The sequence below is a fragment of the Oncorhynchus mykiss genome, chromosome 5 (genome assembly GCF_057628025.1).
Source record: "Oncorhynchus mykiss isolate SJ-2025 chromosome 5, ASM5762802v1, whole genome shotgun sequence".
NCBI classification, from domain to species: Eukaryota; Metazoa; Chordata; class Actinopteri; order Salmoniformes; family Salmonidae; genus Oncorhynchus; species Oncorhynchus mykiss.
The window spans coordinates 21,224,392-21,246,269 of NC_143026.1; the positions used below are offsets into that span (position 1 = coordinate 21,224,392).

General features: G+C 42.1%; 2 protein-coding genes across 3 annotated transcripts; one reads left to right on the plus strand and one right to left on the minus strand.

Moving 5' to 3' along the window:
* The first annotated feature begins 998 nt into the window (after positions 1-998).
* On the plus strand, positions 999-12,659 carry LOC110522817 (G protein-coupled receptor kinase 5). Its single transcript, XM_036977023.2, has 16 exons — positions 999-1,438; positions 3,703-3,792; positions 3,886-3,998; positions 4,478-4,555; positions 4,672-4,769; positions 4,886-4,978; positions 5,084-5,147; positions 5,570-5,710; positions 6,304-6,494; positions 6,718-6,755; positions 10,218-10,307; positions 10,593-10,801; positions 10,962-11,099; positions 11,679-11,816; positions 11,991-12,128; positions 12,285-12,659. The coding sequence occupies exons 1-16, from the start codon at positions 1,387-1,389 to the stop codon at positions 12,366-12,368; spliced, it is 1,755 nt and encodes a 584-aa protein (XP_036832918.1). The 5' UTR covers positions 999-1,386; the 3' UTR covers positions 12,369-12,659.
* LOC110523394 (set1/Ash2 histone methyltransferase complex subunit ASH2) lies at positions 12,613-21,308 on the minus strand. 2 transcript variants are annotated; one of them, XM_021602056.3, is made up of 17 exons: positions 21,179-21,308; positions 20,063-20,129; positions 19,829-19,974; positions 19,529-19,617; positions 19,326-19,420; positions 19,036-19,131; positions 18,794-18,889; positions 18,648-18,723; positions 18,439-18,456; positions 17,739-17,841; positions 16,592-16,809; positions 16,289-16,456; positions 16,010-16,203; positions 15,812-15,904; positions 15,553-15,651; positions 15,326-15,385; positions 12,613-13,986 (listed from the first exon to the last, which is right to left on the minus strand). In XM_021602056.3, the coding sequence occupies exons 1-17, from the start codon at positions 21,235-21,237 to the stop codon at positions 13,879-13,881; spliced, it is 1,785 nt and encodes a 594-aa protein (XP_021457731.2). In that variant the 5' UTR covers positions 21,238-21,308; the 3' UTR covers positions 12,613-13,878. The 2 variants fall into 2 exon arrangements, with proteins under 2 accessions (XP_021457731.2, XP_021457732.2); XM_021602057.3 differs by lacking the exon at positions 18,439-18,456.
* Positions 21,309-21,878: the final 570 nt, after the last annotated feature.

The following is a 21,878-nucleotide window of genomic DNA, read 5'->3' on the forward strand; positions in this document are numbered from 1 at the left end:
TTCCAGGTTAGAGTCCCGCACCTTGAAAGCAGCAGCTCTACCCTTTCACATTTTGTGAATGTTGCCTGTAATCCATGGCTTCTGGTTGGGATATGTATGTACAGTAACTGTGGGGACGACGTCCTCGATGCACTTATTGATGAAGCCAGTGACTGATGTGGTGTACTCCTCAATGCCATCGGAAGAATCCCGGAACATGTTCCAGTCTGTGATAGCAAAACAGTCCTGTAGTTTAGCATCTGCTTCATCTGACCACTTTTTTATAGACCGAGTCACTGGTGCTTCCTGCTTTAATTGCTGCTTCTAAGCAGGAATCAGGAGGATAGAGTTGTGGTCAGATTTAGCAAATGGAGGGCGAGGGAGAGCTTGTGGGGTACGCATGGGTTTCTGAGCTGTGTGCCAGTAGTTCAAACAGACAGCTCGGTGCATTCAACATGTCAATCAATGCCTTTCACACAATTTTCACACAAGTCCCTCTTTGTGGCACGTGACCACACAACTGAACAGTAGTTAGGTCCTGTAGGACCTGCCTTGTGTGTTGTTATAAAATAAATAACAATAAATAAATAAAAACCTGCCTTGTTGATAGTGCTGTTAAGAAGGCAGAGCAAAGCTTTATTATGGAAAAACTTCTCCCCATTTTAGCCACTGTATCAATATGTTTTGACCATGACAATCCAGGGTTACTCAAGTAGTTTAGTCACCTCAAATTGTTACATTTTCACATTATTCATTACAATATTTAGTTGAGGTTTAGGGTTTAGTGAATGATTTGTCCCAAATACAATGCTTTTAGTTTGGAAATATTTAGGACTAACTTGCCACCCACTCTGAAACTAACCTTAACTCTTAAGTGTTGCAGTCATTTCAGTCGCTGAGATAGCTGACGTGTACAGCGTTGAGTCATCCGTTGACAACGAAACTGACGGAAAACTTAAAGGGACACGCTGACAGTGCTGTCGTTTTATATATCACCAGCAGAGGACGTGCTTGTTCTATTTCACACAATGACTGTATATGAAGATTTTAGATAAGCATCTCTACGCCTACTCGGTGTTTCAGTTTAGTGTAGACAAATATGTTGCCAATAACATTCAGTTTCTAACACTCCCTCTCGACAGATTAGTGACGCAAACTTTATCGCACTTTTTAAACGAATAGGCTACATCGTTTTTACATGTTCAGTATTTTGTTTACTAACACTTTCATTTATATATGGAATCTATCTTGGCTTGAGAAAGAGAACCAGACTGACTGTACATCTTCTGGGGGATGGTTAAACCTGTCTTTGAAGACGGATTTTTTGAATAAGGAAAAGGAGAGAAAAACGAAAGTTGTTCCAGTTGTGATTTGTTGTTGTTGTATGGTCCACATCCCTCTGCAGCAATGGAGATAGATAGTATGGTGGCGAACAGCGCACTCATCAGAGCCAGAGGAGGTAAGAAAGACACCTATATAGGTGCAGTAAAAATTTAGGCTGCAGTAAATACTAGCCTACTACTTCATATTTCACTATACAATACTTTTTTTTAGCAAGCACACACATTTTCTGTTTGTCACTTGTCATCATGTCTGTCTTTATTTATTAGTTGTATCTTTAACCAGGGAAGTCAGTAATGTTTGATGTCTCTTATAGTTAGTTGAAGAAGTTTAGAGAAACATAGAAAGACAAGTTAGAGGTAGCCTGTTTCCACCTTGATTGAGTAGTGGTGTGTTCAGAGCTCAATATTATTCCAGTTTGTGTTGCCCTCTGTTACAGTGCTGTGGTGTCACAGGTGAGTAGGGTGGGTTGCAGTAGGCTACATTTTAACATGACAGGCTATGGGTGAGATTGCAGTGCACCCTTGTAATTCTTAACCGTATTGCCATTCTTATGAATGTGTTGCTCCCTTCTGAGGAACAATGTAGGTGGTGAAGGAATGAGGAAAGGATGTATGATGAAAGAGGACTGGGTGATTGGGGAGTTGGGGATGGAGGCACCCTTCTTTTTTGGGGGTTATTTTTTCTTTACACACTGAATGTATTGTTACTTTTTGGCTCTGTGATGCAAACAAACTATTAAATGATATGAATGTGTGTGTTGTGCATGTGCCCCCCAACAAGAAAAAAAATGTATAAAGATTTGATCACAAACAAAAGTGGACTGATTGACACTTAGAATGAACTAGCAGGGATTTTATACAGTACTACTTCCTCAAGTTTCTTTTTCCCATATATACACACACACACACACACACACACACACTTCATTACTTGAAATATTCACTTATCTAACCTGCTTTCACCATCTAAATGATGTCAGATCAGTGATTACCTTAATGACGTGGTAGGGGATTCATCACATCACATTCTTTAGAAGCAGGATGTAATAAATTAGCTTTCTGTCCTTGTTAAACAACCCCAATCTCTCTCGAAAGCAGGTAGAAAGTCAGATGTCTCTACTAATAGATATCCTGTTTGTATTCTATGGGTCATGGGTGAAACCTTGCTAAATGACAAAGTAGTAGCCACACACACCGTATATTAAGATGCAACACATTTTGCTACAGGCTACAGGAGAAATCAATCATTTGGGTGGATGATGTGGAGCAGGTGCCCAAGTACACTCATATTGTATGTGTCACAGGAAAACACACACACACTATGTGTTTTGGTGAGCTGAACAAATGTCTGGTGACAGGCTCAATACAGCTGTGTGAAAGGTAGCAGGGTGACAGGCTCAATACAGCTGTGTGAAAGGTAGCAGGGTGACAGGCTCAATACAGCTGTGTGAACGGTAGCAGGGTGACAGGCTCAATACAGCTGTGTGAACGGTAGCAGGGTGACAGGCTCAATACAGCTGTGTGAAAGGTAGCAGGGTGACAGGCTCAGGGTTGTATGTGTGTGGGAAGAGTGAGGTCACAAACATAACCAACAGGTTGGATTCCTTCCTAGGTTCTGTGAATATCATCATCAGTAGGTGACACCTGTAGGCAGGATCAGCAATTTTATCACAGTGCTGCACTGTGTGTGTGTGTGTGTGGTGTGGTTTGCAGTGCTATGTGGTCCAACAGGTTTGTTCCTGCTCCATACCTATTTATAGATTTCTCTTTGGAGTGGATGGATGCCAGGGCTGGAACCTGACTGACGAGGAACTTCTATACACACACACACACACACACACACACACACACACACAGGACCAAAGGCTGTTGTTGACAGACTGATTGTAGTCTTTTTTTCTGTATGTTGAGGTGAACAAGTAAACAGGAAAGACCTTTAGGTTATAAGGTTGTAACTATACAACTACAAGGATGAATCGGTCCAGTTGGATATGTTTGGTCTTACTGCTGATAGTTTTTATTTCTTTGTTTTCTTTCTGAGGCCCCATTTTAACATATTACATACAACACATAACCAAAGAGTTGAATGAGCTCACATGCTTTTGGGTATGAAAAACAGTAAATGAATGACAGCTCAGCTGTAATATCAAATTTCTCATACTATTTTTCCTTCCCCATTTTAGCAGATGCTCTTAACAGAAGAATTAGGGTTAAGTACGTTGCACAAGTGTACGTCAACAGACTCTTCACCTTGTTGGCTTGTGGATTCGAACCAGCGTCTTTTCAGTTACTGGCCTAATGCTCTTCACCGCTAGGCTATCTGCCACCATTTCTTACCTCCTTCTTTCACCCTTCTCTCCCCTGTTCCATCTCTCTCTAGGTGGAGGGGGAAAAGGCAGGAGTTGGAAATGGAAAGACATGCTGCGCTTCCCTCACATCAGCCAGTGTATGGAGCTGGCAAAAACCCTCGGTCAGTGTGTGTGTGTGTGTGTGTTTGTGTGCGTTAGTTTGTGTTTGTATGTCTGTGCATGCATGTTTTATATGTGTAATGTGTGTGTTTCAGAGCGAGACTACTACAGTCTGTGTGTGAAGCAGCCTATCGGCAGACAACTATTCCGTCTCTTCTGTCAGAGCAAACCTGAGCTGCGGCACTGCAACTCCCTATTGGACAAAATGGTATGATCCACTATAGGCCTTATTCACTATGGAAGAGGTGGTATGGTCCATATTGTGGGAAATGATCAGATATAATTCTGCAAGCAGGTTTTACAGTACGCTCTGCTGACAGACCGGTGTCACAGCAAAGTGATGTCATATATCTGAACGGTGTGTGTGTTTTTGGGCTCACAGCCAGGAAATAATTCTAGTATGATAACATTCTTAGAAATGGTATGTTACTGTAATAAAAAAATAAGATATGTCTGCTGGGTTAAAAATAACTCTTATTCATAACTCTCTGCTTTTCCTCGTTGGCCTGGGCCTTGCTGAAGGTTAGTGACCTGGGTCATTCATGAAGAATGATCCAGCAATCCTAATAAAATACAAAAAATACCAATCAGTGTTAGATAATAGACAGGGACAGGGACCATTAAAATGTCATTATTCATGTTGACAAAACAAGAATTATAAGTCCAGAAATGTTTGAATTTCTACAGGGGGAGTATGAGGTGAAGTCAGATGAGGAGAAGATGAGTTTTGGCATGCAAATCATTAACAGGTTCCTCAGTAGACAGGTACCGTCTTTAAACACTCTCTCTCACACACACACACACACACACACACACTAAAGGTTGATTTCTCACTTGAGATTTTTGCAAGTTAATTGTATATGTGTATGTTCTCTTGCCAGTCATCTGAGTGTGTACAGGTAGTAGAGCGCTATGGTGAGAAGTGTAGGGAGAGTCTGGAGGAGCAGCACAGTAGAGAAGTCTTCATTGACTGCACAGAGTGAGTCTCTCTGACCTTTACCACAATGTCCTCCATCTTGCTCTCACCCTTCCCTCGCCTATCTGTGAGGGGCTGTGTGTTCTGGGAATTCACCTCCGCTTACTGTGTTTTTACAGTGACCTCCATGAGTACCTGAGCGGTGCCCCCTTCCTTCAGTACCAGCAGAGCATGTACTTTGACCGTTTCCTGCAGTGGAAGATGGTAGAGAGGTCAGTGCATATGGACATGTGTGCGTTTGACTGAATAATCAAACTAAGTGAGACATGACCACAAATGCTTGACACCAGTCACTCTGTGTATTTCTCTCCCCCCAGACAGCCTGTTACCAAACACATCTTCAGACAGTACAGGTTGCTTGGCAAGGGAGGCTTCGGGGAGGTAAGGCTGCTTTCACTACACTCTTAGAAAAAAGGGTTCCAAAAGGGTTCTTTGGCTATCCCCATATTCGGCTGTCCCTATAGGAGGACCTTTTTTTGTTCGAGGTAGAAACCTTTTTGGTTTCATGTATAACCCTCTGTGGAAACGGTTCCTCATTTAACCCAAAAAGGTTTCTTGAAGGGTTATCCTATAGGGACAGCCGATGAGACAATTTAGGTTCTAGATAGCACCTTTTTCCTCAGAGTGAACAGACGAACATGTTTTCACAATTTTTCTGAGAAAAATCCCAAATCAGAAAACATTGACCCAACTCTAACTTCAGATGCACATGTGTAACAACAAATTTGATAGAGAGGATTCGTCTCATACAATCTCCCCCTCTATCCTTTTCTCCCTTCCTTCCTCCCTCCCCTCTCCCCCAGGTGTGGGCATTCCAGGCACGTGCCTCTGGGAAGATGTATGCGTGTAAGAAGCTGGAGAAGACTCACGTGAAGAAGGGGAAAGGAGAGGCCATGGCCCTCAATGAGAAACAGATACTAGAGACACTTAACAGCAGATTTGTGGTAGGACTCTCTCTCTCCATCCTCTTCTCTCTCTTTCTATCCTCTTCTCTCTCTCCCTCCTCTCTTCCACTTCTCTCTCTCTCCATCCTCTTCTCCCTCTCTCCATCCTCTTTTCTCTCTCTCTCCATCCTCTTCTCCCTCTCTCCATCCTCTTTTCTGTCTCTCTCTCTCCATCCTCTTCTCACTCTCTCCTTCCTCTTCTCTCTATGCATCCTCTTCTCCCTCTCTCCATCCTCTTCTCATTCTCTCCTTTCTCTTCTCTCTCTCTCTCCATCTTCTCCCTCTCTCCATCCTCTTCTCTCTCCATCCTCTTCTGCCTCTCTCCATCCTCTTCTCGCTCTCTCCATCCTCTTCTCGCTCTCTCCATCCTCTTCTCCCTCTCTCTATCCTCTTCTCATTCTCTCCTTTCTCTTCTCTCTCTCTATCTTCTCTTTCTCTCCTTCCTCTTCTCTCTCTCCATCCTCTTCTCTTTCTCTCCTTCCTCTTCTCTTTCTTCATCCTCTTCTCACTCTCCATTCTTCTTTCTCCGTCCTTTTCTTTCATTCTCTCTCTCCTCTCTTCCTCTAACGCTCTGTCTTTCTTTCTCTCTCTAGGTCAGTCTGGCGTACGCGTATGAAACCAAACAGTCTCTCTGTCTGGTGCTGACCATAATGAACGGAGGAGACCTGCGGTTCCACATCTATAACATGGGTACTTCAGGCCTGGAGCAGGACAGGGTTCAGTTCTATGCTGCTGAGGTCTGCTGTGGTCTCCACCACCTCCACCAGATGAACATTGTCTACAGGTCAGTAGACACTGGCTCCATCCTGATTCTACATCCTTTTTAAAAGCGTAAGATCGGTGTAAGCATTGACTGGAGGGAGTTTCCATCATTGTTAAATCCATGCGAGAAAGTGTTTGCACACATTTTGCACACTTCTGGAAAAGGGTGGAGAAGTCTCTGTATGCTAAAATGGATTAATGTGACATTGAAAAGGCATTGTACTGATTTCTGTTCTTTGTTTCAGGGATCTAAAACCAGAGAACATCCTTCTGGATGACAACGGTAGGCACACTTTAATGATATCACAATCAATACATGTGCTTCAGACCCAAATAATTCTTCCTTATTCTTCACATTCTAGCCATGTAGGATCCACCTTTAGAAAGTATTCACACCCCTTGATGTTTTCCACATTTTGTTGCGTTACAAAGTTTTTTTGTCAACGATCCACACAAAATACAATGTCAAAGTGGAAGAAAATTTAGATTTCTGACATTTTTATTCATGGTATTTTGTTATTATTATTTAACTAGGCAAGTCAGTTGAGAACAAATCCTTATTTCCAATGACAGCCTAGGAACAGTGCCTTGTTCAGGGGCAGAACGACAGATTTTTACCTTGTCAGCTCAGGGATTTGATCTAGCAACCTTTTGGTTACTGGCCTAATGCTCTAACCACTATTCATGGTAAATAAAACACTTGATTATATAAGTATTCAACCCCGAGTCAATACATTTTACAATCACCTTTGGGAGCAATTACTGCTGTGAGTCTTTCTGAGTAAGTCTCAAAGAGCTTTGCACACTTGGATTGTGCAATATTTGCAAATTATTCTTTAAAAAATGATTCAAGCTTTGTCAAGTTGATCATTGCTAGACAGCCATTTTCAAATCTTGCCATAGGTTTTCAAGACGATTTATGTCAAAACTGTAACTAAGCCACTCAGGAACATTTAATGCCGTCTTGGTAAGCAACTCCAATGTATATGTCTCCCATCAGACTGAACTATTCCTTTCTTTTTATAAAAAGAAAAAAAACTTTCCGATGACAAGTAAACCCATAACATGATGCAGCCACCACCATGCTTGAAAATATGAAGAGTGGTACTCAGTGATGTGTTGGATTTGCCCCAAACATAATGCTTTGTATTCAGGACAATAAGTTCATTTCTTTGCCACATTTTTTGCAGCATTACTTTAGTGTCTTATTGCAAACAGGATGCATGTTTTGGAATATTGTGTACATTCTGTACAGGCTTCCTTCTTTTCACTCTGTCATTTATGTTAGCTCCCGAGTGGCGCAGTGGTCTAAGGCACTGCATCTCAATGCATAGATGTTTCCCTGGTTTGAATCCAGGCTGCATCACATCTGGCTGTGATTGGGAGTCCCATAGGGTGGCGCACAATTGGCCCGTCATTGTAAATAAGAATTTGTTCTTAACCTACTTGCCTAGTTAAATAAAGGTTAAAAATGTATTGTGGAGTAACTACAATGTTGTTGATCCATCCTCAGAGTTCTCTTATCACAGCCTTTAAACTCTGTAAATGTTTTACAGTCACCATTGACCTCATGGTGAAATCCCTGAGTGGTTTCCTTGCTCTTTGGCAACTGAGTTAGGAAGGACACCTGTATCTATGTAGTGACATTTAAAAATCGTGTTAAAACACTATTATTGCACAGAGTGAGTCCATGCAACTTATTATTATCAAACACATTTTTACTCCTGAACTTATTTTGGCTTGCAATAACAAAAGGTTTGATTACTTATTGACTGAAGATATTTCAGCTTTTCATTTTTTACATTATGGGGTACTGTGTGTACAGTAGATCAGTGACACAAAATCTAAATTTAATCTATTTTAAATTCAGGCAAAATGTGTAAAATGTCAATGGGTGTGAATACTTTCTGAGGGCACTGTAGTTTCCCTAAGCAGGATATCCTGGTGATGAAATTTAAGATTTGATTTTCTCACAATCACAAACATGGGCGGTTGGTCTATCTGGAAGTGAATATACACTGTGTGACAACCAGTTCTAGTCTATCTTTAGATAATCTTATTGTTACCTGTTCCAAGCTTGGCAGCGTGTTTGGAAACTTGGAAGCGCATGTAGACGATACCAAGCATACCTCAGTTACTAGTTACAATCTCACATGATACACACATACACCAGTGGCGGTCGGTGCCATTTAAGATGAGGAAGATATTATTTTCCCCCTATACACACACATCATGAGTTTGCTACGACCTAGCCTATGAATGAAAGTTTACAATGTAGGTGCGGTCAGATCGAGAGAAATTTGAGGTGACAGACGGTGACAGGTTCAATACTGCCTTGCACACTCTTGCCTGCATCTAGCTGATCTAGAGTGTAATCATTAGTCCAACAGCTGCAAACAAGAGTTTTTATTGGACAGATTTAGTCATGTTTATCCCTGTTTCGTTCCATTTGCTTCTGTTTAAGAATCGAATACAGACAATGAATACATCCCTGATCACACGTAAAAACAGTTCACTTTCATAGCAGCCACGTTGTATTCCTTCTCGCATCTATGCACTCTACTCCTCTCACCTTTTCCCTTCGCTTGTGGAATTCAATGCACAACACATCAGCTGTATGTTACCAGGCGAAAAAGCCTTTCCAAGCCAAACCATAATCGCTACACACAGCCTGCATTGTTGTCACCATATTAGCTAAAGTAATGTCATAGTCAACATAGCTAATAGAACGAAGGTGTTAGTAAACCCGCTACAATCATGTAGTAACGTTAGTGTACAGTCAGTAAGCAGTTCAATAAGCAGTTTAGCAGTTACACTGGCGGGCCTGGTGGCAATAAACTAGTCAAGCCAAAAGCTTACCTTGAATTGGAAGAGTTCCAGTGTTGTGTTGGATATTCATAGCCAGCTAGCTAACATAGCATCCCTCTGTTTGAGCCAGGTGTTTGAGTAGGCTAAACTAGCTAGCTAGCTGCATTTGTTAGCTAAATAGCTAAGTGAAAGTGAAAAATTACGAAATATAGCTCTCTCGATTTCTCTCCTGCTTCTCCTTCATTTGTGAAGAAATTAATTGTCTTTCTCTTTGAGTCAACTACTCACCACATTTTATGCACTGCAGTGCTAGCTAGCTGTAGCTTATGCTTTCACTACTAGATTCATTCTCTGATCCTTTAATTGGGTAGACATGTCAGTTCATGCTGCAAGAGCTCTGATAGGCTGGAGAACGTCCTCCAGAAGATGTCATAATTGCTGTGTAAGTCTATAGAAGGGGGTGAGAACCATGAGCCTCCTAAGTTTTGTATTTAAATCAATGTACCCATAAGAGGACAGAAGCTAGCTGTCCTCCAGCTACACTGCAGAGTGCTGTTGAGGCTACTGTAGACCATTGCAAAACAGTGTTTTAATTATTTGGTGACGTGAATATATTTAGTATAGTTTTATCTAAAAAAGGATACCTTTAATGTTTTACTATTTTTATGAAATTCTCGAAGGAGGATGGTCCTCCCCTTCGTCCTCTGAGGAGCCTCCACTGACACACACAAACACACCAGTACACACTGCCACGTCATATGCCAGAACCATCCTTCTCCTTCCCCTCATGTACTCTGTGTTCCGTGAGAGGTTTTCCATGACAGGGATTTTCATCAAATCTATTACGTGACATTTTCCACGAGTGAAAATCTCTTGAAAATGTGTGGCTACCCTTTGCTGTATGAATAATGGTCCACTGATCTCCCACCCCTCTCAGGGCACATCCGTATCTCAGACCTGGGCCTGGCGGTGACACTATCTGAGGGGAATCTGGTACGAGGCAGGGTGGGCACCCTGGGATACATGGGTACGTGGCTCTAAACTACTGTACACTTTCAGGTGGTCTACTCATATCTAGCAGAATACACAGATACAGGGTGTATGAAAGATCATGAGAATACTTGCACACTTTTTAGATGCCAAATATCCCCATGGTGGTCAAAATATTGCAACGTGTTTGCTATCATGATAAAAAAAAATGACATCACAGTTTACCTCCAGATGTTGTACTATCACTGAGCCTCATTGGATATATAATTTGGGAGCAACAACAGTGAACCAACATTTCCAAACCCCTCCTTCTTCCCCTCAGCTCCAGAGGTGATTGGCAACGACTACTACGGGTTGAGCCCTGATTGGTGGGGCCTGGGCTGCCTTGTGTACGAAATGACGGCAGGACGATCCCCATTCAAGAGAAAGGGGGAGCGATTGATAGGAAAGGAGATGGAGAGAAGGATACAGGAGGAGGAGGAGGAGTACGGAAAGATATTTAGCAACGAGACGAAAGACTTCTGTCGCTTGGTAAGACTACAGTTTTACTCTGATTTGACATGAAACCTGTCAACGAGCAAATTCTGTTCTACATTGTAACTGCATGGATGTTCTCTCGTCTCCCCCTTTCTCTCTTCTTCTCTCTTTCCTTCACTTTCTCTCATCCTTTTTCCATCTCTTGTGCTCTCAGCTGTTGACTAAAGACCCAAGACATAGGCTGGGGTGTCAGGGGAGTGGGGTGTATGGGATTAAGTCCCATCCCTTCTTCAGAAACATCAACTTCAGGAGGTTGGAGGCCGGAGTCATTGAGCCACCCTTCAAACCGGATGTAAATACCCTAACTCAAATCAAATGTTATTTTTCACATACTTTGAAAACAGGTGTAGACTAACAGTGAAATGCTTACTTACAGGCCCTTCCCAACAATGCAGATAATAAAAAATAATAATAATAATTACAAGGAATAAATACACAATAAGTAACGATAACTTGGCTATATACACGAGGTACCAGTACCGAGTTGATGTACAGGGGTACGAGGTAGAAATGTACATATAGGTAGGGGTAAAGTGACTAGGCAGCAGGATAGATAATAAGAAGTAGCCACAGTGTATGTGATGAGTCAAAAGAGTTAGTGCAAATATGGATAGTCCAGTTAGCTATTTGTTTAACTATTTAGCAGTCTAATGTCTTGGGGGTAGAAGATGTTCAGGGTCCTGTTGGTTCCAGATTTGGTGCATCGGCACCGCTTGCTAACTTTAACCGCTATAGTATGTGGTAGACAGACTAAATAATCTGTAAAACTGCAATTAAAATGATATAATATGGGATGCTAGATGTTGTAGTAAGAATACTTCTCCCTCCCTATGTCCTCTCCATCTTTCCACCCCCCCTTCACTCTCTCCAGCCCAGAGCAGTGTACTGCCAGGATGTTCAGGACATTGATGAGTTCTCCACAGTAAAAGGAGTCATTTTGGAGAGGGCAGACAACGACTTCTACATCAAGTTTAACACAGGCTCCGTGGCCATACCCTGGCAGACAGAGGTCAACCCAACTTGCAGATTATTACATTTCATTTAGTTCTGTTAAATTCAATTACATTAAACTTATTTCAATTAAATGTAATCATATTGGTAGCAATTTGAGGTCAGGTATGGTTTGGTCATATGCAAATTGAGATGACTAACTACTTACCCTCACTCTCTTATCCTCTCATAGATGATAGAGATGGGTTGTTTCAAGGAGCTGAATGTGTTCGGGCCTCAGGGTTCCAGACCCCCTGACCTGGACTGGACCCAGACCCCTGCCCCACTGAGCCCCAAACGCAGCCTGCTGGACCGCTTATTCCGCAGACATGTAGGACACACACCTGTTGGTTGGGCTTCCTAGTGGCTCACTCAACCCCTCTCTCCACTGCAACTGTCGTTGTAAATGAGAACATTCTCTCACACAGTTTACCTGGTGTAGAGTAAAATTAATAGATACTGATTGTCTATGTTGTTGTGCTTGCAGCATTCAGAGGAGTCAGGCAGCAGAAGACACAAGTCAGACAGCAGCACCATGGACTCAGCTAGCCTGCTCAGCACTACAATCTAGTGGTGGAGGCACAGCACTACAGCCAATGGACTAAAGCCAAAGCTGCAACAGACGTTAGAGTGCCTGGGCCATTCCATCTATCGTTCACCAGCTCAGGCCAAAGAGACCACCCCCGTACTATCATCCAGGAGGTGGTCATCTTATTTCTGCATGAGTCAGATCAGAGAGAACCTCAGCTAAGATTGTTCTGATTTTGTACCCGTGTGTTTACGTAACCTTAGTATAAAAACCTTTAAAACAAATCTTTCCAAATCTTTACTTTATTAAAAACAGCATGAAAGTAAAACAAAAGTCAATTGTTAAAACAAGACCAAACCTTAATATTTCACATCTGTAACCAGGTTTCTATCCAACCTTTTTATGCTCGTAAAGTACGCTGGGTAAAAAATGTCACATCAGGCCTGATGGAAACAGCAAATTTGTTGGTAAACTTTACAAATATGGACAAAACAAAACACATTAGACAAGGTGGGATATTTTTTGTGTCTGAACTATGCGAGTAATGGCGGTGGAAATGCTTTCAAGGGCAAATATTGATATAATAACCATCATATCGAAGTAAATTTGAGAGTCACGTGATGACGTGTGTGGTCCTCACACTACGACTAGGGAAAGAATTAAGTTTATTAGGCTACAAATGAAATAAATTATGGTAAACTTCACAGCGTGGTGAAAGTGGAAGGCGATAAGCTTGGTGCTCCTTTCCAATACATATCGAGGGTCTTATTCTGGTGACATGATGATTGAGGCATGCCATTTGACAAATTAAAAATAATCTTGCACTTTTGTTCATAATAATCTCACATGTAGACTATACCCACACTGTATGTGCGAGCTGCTGACTGGACCGCACATGCCAATACTTGAATGGGCACATTCACTACGTAACACAATTTGTTCTGTGACAAAACCATCAGTAGAGTTGAAAATGCAATGAAAACCCATTTAACTTGATTTTGGTTTTTATTCGGTACATAGGAATTTAACCACAAAAGTTATTTTTATGTGCACTACGTCGCCACGCAGACTAATTCGCAACCAGTCAGATTTGTATCATATTTGCATGAAGATCTGTGGCCAATAGTATGGAACCCTAGCTTGAGACCAGCTGGCAGGAAATGAATAAAAACAGAATATGTTCATTTGCTTGAAGAAATAATATCTGGAACTAAGAATATCTGGGGTGTTTGACAAAAATGGACAATGAATTTGAATTTGTCCATACATACATTATTTTATAGTGCTGGAACACCTAAAGTGCTTCATACACCAAAAAGAGTTGTTCAGACAAGCAAGTCTCATTTTAGATCACACACATCTTGTTCAATAGAAGGGTACAGCTGATTTAAATTACCAATGACAATGTTTAAGGGACACCACAGAGAGACTGCAAAGTGTTCATGTTCAGGTTGACATCAACCCACCTATAAATGATGGAATGGACTCCTCCATGCCTGTCCAAACACTCAACTGGCCATCTGTGTGTGTGTTGATCTCTGGAGGTGTGCGTTTATCCTTCCCAGGGAGGGCTACGTCGTCCGTCTACGTCCGTCTCTACGTGATACAACATGTCAGCCAGTGTATGTTCGATCACCGCTCCCCAGCCCATATCACTCATCTGAGGACACAAACACACACACACACAAATCAATCAAACCTACAACCTCAGTGACATCAAAACTACAAGTATCTATATTTCTTGTCTAATTAAATACAAATAAGTATATGTACAGTGCTTTCAGGAAATATTCATAGACCTTGACTTATTACAGCCTGAATTCAAATTGGATTTGATTGTTTTTTCTCTAACCCATCTAAAAACAATACCCCAAAGTGAAAACATGTTCTTAGAAATGTTTACAACTGTATTTTAAATTAAATACAGAAATTATTTACATAAGTATTCACACCCTTGAGTCAATACTTTGTAGAAGCACCTTTGGCATCGATTACAGCTGTGAGTCTTGCTGGGTAAGTCTCTTAAGAGCTTTCCACACCTGGATTGAGCAACATTTGTCCATTATTATTTCAAAAATTCTTCAAGCTCTGTCAAATTGGTTGTTGATCATTGCTAGACAACAATTTCTCAGGTTTTGCCATAGATTTAAGTCAAAACTAACTTTGCCACTCAGGAACATTCTTCTTGTCTTCTTGGTAAGCAACTCCAGTGTATATTTGGCCTTGTGTTTTAGGTTATTGTCCTGCTGAAAGGTGAATTAATTTCCAAGTGTCTGATAGAAAGCAGACTGAACCAGGTTTTCCTCTAGGATTTTGCCTGTGCTTAACAATGTTGTTGATCCACCCTCAGTTATCTCCTATCACAGCCATTACTCTGTAAATGTTTTACAGTCACCATTGACCACATGGTGTAATCCTTGAGTGGTTTCCTTCCTCTCTGGCAACTGAGTCAGGAAGGATTCCTGTATCTTTGTAGTGACTGGGTGTATTGATACACCATTCAAAGTGTAACTAATAACTTCAGCATCCTCAAAGGGATATTCAGTGTCTACTTTTTGTTTTACCACTCTACCAATAGGTGCCCATCTTTAGAGGCATTGGAAAACCTCCCTGGTCTTAGTGGTTGAATCTGCGTTTGAAATGTACTGCTCGACTGAAGTTCCTTACAGATAATTCCATATGTGGGGTACAGAGGTGAGGTTAAACACCATTAAAACATAATTTAACATTATCATGTTAAACACCATTATTAGTCCATGCAATTTATTATGATAATTTTTAAGCACATGTTTACTCCTGAAGTTATTTAGGCTTGCCATACAAAGGGTTTGAATACTTATTGACTCAAGACATTTCAGCTTTTCATTTATATTAATTTGTAAAAATTTTGAAAAACAATTTCACTTTAACACTATGGGGTATTGTGTGTAGGCAAGTGACAAAAATGTGGAAAAAGTCAAGGACTTCTGAATGCATTGTGTATGTGTTTGTGCACTCACTGGCTGGTACTTGATGTCTTTTGGAGGGTGTTTGAAAAGTGGTCCAAAGTTAACTGAAACCTGGGAGAAAAGAGGGATAATCATTACTACGTAATTAAAAAGGAAGTGGGCATCCTTGGAGTAGATAGTGCTACATATCACAACACCATACACCTCTGGGACATAGTATTACTTACAGTGCTGTGAATATAACCCTTCTAATAGTCACACACGCACACACTACTAACCGTACAGCCCCGGTAGAGAGAGATGGCAGGGAAGTAGAGACCCTCAAACAGGTTTTCATAGGCCAGACCCAGGTTAACCCCATTCTTATAGAACAGCATCTGGAGAGGAGAACAGAAGTATCAACAAATGGAAATGCCAATCCTATACATATTATGTTAATGTATTTGATAAGAATTGGCAGTGCATTCTGAGATAATCGCCATTGCTTTGAACGTGAATGTCTGATCTATTGGTTGTAGTTCTATGCTGGAGCCTCACCCTGCTGGGGGTAACAGTCTTCAGGCTCTTCTCTGCCTTGTCCACATAGTCCTTCTCCTCAAAGTACAGGTAGCTCTTAAACTTAATCAGCGCCTGAAAGAGCACACACACAGGGATGAGATGTCAAGTCTCATAACTACAACAGAGAGTGGATGTCTGCTATTCACAGTTAATCATTAATAAAAATAGAAAACATACCTTGTCCTTGTAAGTGTCCGGCAGTGCCTTGGCTGTCTCAGTGCCATCTGGTAGTTCTATGAAGAAGCCCAGCGTGTCTCCCTGTCCGTAGCCTGAGGAGTAGTGTTTCCCTACAGACTGGTGGAACCGTGTCCCCTTCTTACTACGCCATGAGTAGCTGAACTTATCATAGCCCAGGGGGGCTTGCAGGTTACCTACAACACACACAGGTTACTACATATCCTGTCTCCATGTGTGTATGCTCGTTTGCGTATTCGTGTGTGTGTGTGCGGTACTAACCCAGAGGCTGAGACCAGCCCAGTCTGGCTGCGGTGTCCGGGGGCATCTCATCGATAGAGACCTCAAAGTACCAGGATCCTTTCCTGACACCGTGGGAGGCTCTGACCATGGAGTAACCCTTCTCCCCTGTCACTGTCAGACGATCATCTGAGATCTTCAGCTGTGGGGCTGCAGACATATATACACACACGCACAAAGACACCCCACACACAAACAGAATTCTCAGAGAATGTGACAATATACATTACTGGGTAAGGCTAATCACGAGAAGCCCATATCCACTACAGGATTTCCTGTGTGTACCTCTGTCGTGCAGGGCTAGCAGTACTCTCTCGTAGAGACAGGCTCTGTAGAGGTCTCCGGGGATGGGTTTCCCAGCCCAGCAGTCCAGCTCTAGTTTCTCTGGGTCGGGGGCGTGGGGGTCTGGCTCTGCTAGGATGTAGCGGTAGCCATCTTTGTTGAAGGGGTGCTCCAGAGGGTAGCCATGGGGAGGAAGACGCTGGGCCGAGAACAGAGGGTCACTACAGAGGGAGAGAAAGGAAAAATGGAGTGAGTTAGTGCGCATTATGGACAGAAAGGGTGAGGGAAGGAGAAGTAGAGGATAGAGAGAGTCACATTGATGGCATATTATCATACATCCGATAAGTCTTGTAAGAATGTTTCAGATGAACTACATGTTCACTCATTAGATGATTCTCCAATATAACGTGTTCCTGCATATAAATACTTAGGCATTTGGATTGATGTGGATTTGACGTTTAGAAAACATAGAGATGAGCTGGTTAAGAAGCGAAGATTTAAAGTTGTCGTTTTCTACAGAAACAGATTGTGACTTTCTCTAAACAATGGGAAGCAGATTATTCAATTAACATTTTTATCTGTCCTTGAATACGGTGAAAATATTTATCAAAGTGTAGATGCCATCTACCATAGTTCCCTTCATTTGTTACAGGTGACAGTTCTGAGACTAATCACTGCATCCTGTATCAAAAGGTTGGCTGGACTTCGCTAAAGACCCATAGAGCTCTACATCACTCCCTTTTTGTTTACAAGGCCCCAGACACTCAACTAGTCTAAAGAAGGCTAATTGTATTGATTCTTTATTCTGAACAACAGTTTTCAGCTGTGCTAACATAATTGCAAAAGGGTTTTTTAATGATCAATTAGCCTTTTAAAATGATAAACTTGGATTAACCAACACAACGTGCCATTGGAACACAGGAGTGATGGTTGCTGATAAATGTAGATATTCCATAAAATCAGCAGTTTTTTTGAACGGTAGTGCGTGTGTGTATATATTAGTTTGGGTATAATGTGTATATTTACATTGTATATAAAGGGCGCATTTGTAAAAGAGACCTTGGTCTCAATATGTCTTCACTGTTAAAATAAAGGTTACAAAAAAAAAAAGTTCAGGCCTATGAGAACACTAAGGACATCTGTGTTGTACCTGCGTGTTCTCTTAGCTGCTCCAGCTGTGGCGCCCTCCTGTTGTTGCTGCTGCTGCTTACGCTTGGCTCCTCTACCTTTACCTGGGCCAGGGGCCAGACCACCTTCACACCACACACACAGGTTACACTATAGAACACACACACACTTTCAGCACCATCAAAAAGTCACCCAGGAGGTACAAGCGTGGATTGAGCAGGGAGGGACACCACATATTAAAGGAGAAATGCAGACACACAGAGGAAGCAAAGGGATTAATTCACACCATGGCTGTGTCCCAACAATAACAGCCTCCTTCTATCTTTCCTTTACCACTCACCACTGGGCAAGAAAAGGAAGGAGGAGGCTGTTCCAGAGTATTGGAATGAAGCCCGGGAACTCAGGAGCAGAAAGCCAGAGGAAATTATATCATTCAATCAGTCCACCAATCAAAAGCCAGATCAAAAGGGTAAACACTTCAGGGCACCAACATAAGCGGTGAGCAGGTGAGGGATGGGGTTAAAATTGGAGCAGGATGAGGTTGCCTGAATATGCTGATCAAAAGGTCAGACTGCATTTTGCCCCTAAATTGTTTGGGTAAGGAATGGGGGAGACTAAGCTGATCCTAGATCTGTGCCTTTGGGCAAATTCTACCTGGAGAGTTACGATTGCATGAAACACAGGGCTCAGAGGCAGATACCAAAACACCACATCATATTCACCTGAGAAAGAAGGTCCACCTGGAACGCAACACAGCATGTATATAGCATTTATAACATGATAACTTTTTAGGGCTTCTTCAGTGTGGTATTATGCTCTGTGACACATTGATAACTAATTCCATGAAAAACAGTGTGTGTGTGACATGTGTTGTGTGTTTAGTGAGAATGTGTTGATGTGTGACAGTGTGTGTTGATGTGTTTAGAGTTACCGTTGAGCCCTCCGGGAGTGGGAGCAGCGGTGGTCTGTTTCTGGTTGTCGTAAGACGGTCCAATGTTGCCCAGGTCCTGAGATGAAAAATCAACCAACTGTCAGCATCACTGTTTGTGTGGGTGTATGTCTGATGTGTTTTCCTACCTGGTCCAGCAGGCCAAACTTGGGGTAGTCCTCCTCTGGGTCCTTACTGCCTGGGTCTGGGTGCTCCTTCACCAAGAACACATCCCGCTCTTTACTCTGAAACCCAAAAAAGTCAAATAAAGACAGGATCTGTTTCTAAATGAAAGTCCACATACTTTTTCCAATGGTGTAATAGTGAAGGTTTAGTGTGATGTGTGTCGTTTGGTGCATCTGTGTAAGTAAATGGTTGCTCTCATACTCACCATGGTCTTGACTAGGTTGTTGGGCCATGTAAGTTTTCCAGGTCTCTGTCGGGTGGTCATACACTCCCAGTACTTATCAATGAACGGGATGATGTCCTGCAAGGAAAGAGAGTGTGTACTGGAAAATATTACATTAACATATCCAGTGTTTTAAGCATATGAAAAACATATGCAAACTGTGTGTAATATCTTGACATGACATGTAAAATCAAGCATTTCCAAAGATCACAAAATTGCTTCTCAAAGTGTATCGCTGTGGGTTCTATGTTGGGACTGTTGAGAGGACTGACCTTGTCTTTGGAGAACATAGTCTTGGGGTGCTCCTCCTGAGTCCTGGAGCTCCATGTGAGGTTAGCCAGAGCAGTCAGACACATCTCCTTCAGGTCTGAAACACACAATGACACCCAATCAGTACATCAATCAATAACAGACCATCAATAATCACCAAACTCTCACACACACAGAAGTGTATCAGCTGAATGAGAACACCCACTGGCTTGTTTCCGGAGGAAGTAGGTGTTGCCACTGTGATGACACACGTTACAATGGAAAACATAGTTGGTCATGAAAGGCAGACACGTCCTGGAGAGAGAGAGAGAGAGGGAGGGAGAGAGAGAGAGAGAGAGAGAGAGAAAGACTAATCAAAAACCTTGATCCTGAAATGTTTTATTTCAACCAGTTCAACCTGGTTATTCAAGCTCAAGGGGGCTAAGTCAAGGTCTAACAAGCTTGGTCTTAGAATCAATTAGCCAAAGGCCTCTATAGTTTGAGTTACAAAGTGAGCTAGACATACGCGGTGTCAATGCTGAAGGTGTCGGCGGTGAACCACTTCATACAGAGAGCACACTGCAGCTCCACCTCTCCCTGGTGCCTGCCGCTCTCCTCGTCCCCAGAACCTGTCTGGGTGTCAGTTGCCTCCAAACCCTCACTACCCGGATCCTGAGGGGAACACAGGAAAAAGTGTTCATTATTGCTCCTGTCGGTGAAAAGAGATGCCCAGAGAACTGTTATATTAGAGGTGTAGTACCATGGCCTCTTTGCCATTCGATGACTCAGTCTCCAAGTTGCCTGTCAAGTCCCCAAATCCAGCATCACTGAAAGTAAACAAAGATAGGACATGCACATTAACTGGTTAGCTACAAGCTATGGTGACAGCTGGGATAACTGATCTGCCATTAACCTTCATATTCTTATATTTAAGACTAGCTGTGGACCATCAGCATGCGTCGGGACTGCGCTTATATGGACCAGAGCTAGTCTGGCGGTAAACAAAGTGCTCAAAGGTAATTTATTTCATATTTTGGATACATGACCGTTTATGTACACAGAGAAAAGTTTGTCAGCACTCAGGGAGATTTTTCCTTTTGTAAGTAACAATAGTAATGGAGAAAGATGTGTACGGTTGAAGAAGATTCTGCCTTTAATGGCGCAATCAGCAGTTATTACATCCATTTTTGAACGTATAACTTAATATGTACGCATTGATTTTTGAAGAATAACTCAAATGCCTCATGAGCTTAGCTCAATTGTTGTACCCCTTCAGAATCAAAAACACAAGCTTTTTTACTCAAATGTTTGTTGACAAAGTAAATGTAAACAAACACTATAACGCATCAAGACATGGTTAAAATTATAATCTTGATATCATGGAGTGTCAGTGGTTGCATCCATAGTTCGGTCTATGAATTTCGGTAGTTACATTTCTCAGCTTTTTACCTAACAGGGGCGGCGAAGTGGCTTTGTTATTGTTTCTACTGCTTAACTAAGCATCCATCTATCTGCACGCCGCACGTAACATCTAGGACCAGAGCTAACTAGGTAGCTATTTTCCCTTGGTTTGCTAGCTATGTTCTGCAGGATTCATGCTAGAAATGTATTTAGAAGCAGATATTGAACAAGGAAATCAACCTGTACCTTGATACTTTAACTAGTCGATTACAAGTTAGCTTACAAGTTGGGAAGGCATTTTAATGAGGCATCTAAGTTAGCTTGCTAACGTTGGCTAACGCCAGCGGGCTAGTTTGTTGGGGGAAAGCTAGCTAGCTGTAATTGCAATATTTATGAATATTGATCTGGTTGTCCACCAAAAAACATATATTATGAACCAAAACCCTGGTCTTTCACCGTTTTAACGGAGACTTACCCGTCCCCGGTCTCTGGTTCAACAACAGAAGCATTGGCCGCTTCTCCTTCCGACGCCATGTTTCAAATCAATAAAATATGACATCTCGCGATACGTTTTGGTGATAGACGAAGAGCGCTGATCTAGGGTCAGTTTATTTTCGGATGTAAGCATTGTACATGTATTGAGGTAAGTGAAATATGAGCCTAGATCAGTCACAATTACTTTTAAACTTCTGTGAAGTTGTGTCACGCTCTGGGCTGGTATTTTCTAAGTGTGATCATTGGGACGTCCCTATCATTGGGATGTCCCTACCACTGCTACGATGGTCCTCATAAATAAATAACCAACACTATTGCATTATTGTAGTACATATATTTTGAGTCAAAATCTGCATCTATAAATTAAATAGCAATTTTTTGTTTGAACACAAATAGGCTTACATGTATGACCACAGACAACCGCCTCCTAATGTGTGGTTAAACATGTCTATAACACCTCTATTACCAACATCACTGGAGCCCCTCGGGGGTGCGTGCTCAGTCTCCTCCTGTACTCCCTGTTCACCCACGACTGCATGGCCAGGCACGACTCCAACATCACTGGAGCCCCTCGGGGGTGCGTGCTCAGTCCCCTCCTGTACTCCCTATTCACCCACGACTGCATGGCCAGGCACGACTCCAACATCACTGGAGCCCCTCGGGGGTGCGTGCTCAGTCCC

Coding starts and splice junctions, on each gene's coding strand:
- LOC110522817 (XM_036977023.2), top strand. CDS start 1,387: ATGGAGATAGATAGTATGGTGGCGAACAGCGCACTCATCAGAGCCAGA. Junction 4,979..5,083: donor CAGTGGAAGATGGTAGAGAG/GTCAGTGCATAT, acceptor CTCTCCCCCCAG/ACAGCCTGTTACCAAACACA. Junction 11,100..11,678: donor AGCCACCCTTCAAACCGGAT/GTAAATACCCTA, acceptor CACTCTCTCCAG/CCCAGAGCAGTGTACTGCCA.
- LOC110523394 (XM_021602056.3), bottom strand. CDS start 21,237: ATGGCGTCGGAAGGAGAAGCGGCCAATGCTTCTGTTGTTGAACCAGAG. Junction 16,810..17,738: donor GCAGCTAAGAGAACACGCAG/GTACAACACAGA, acceptor CTCCCTCTGTAG/TGACCCTCTGTTCTCGGCCC. Junction 15,905..16,009: donor CGGACACTTACAAGGACAAG/GTATGTTTTCTA, acceptor GTGCTCTTTCAG/GCGCTGATTAAGTTTAAGAG.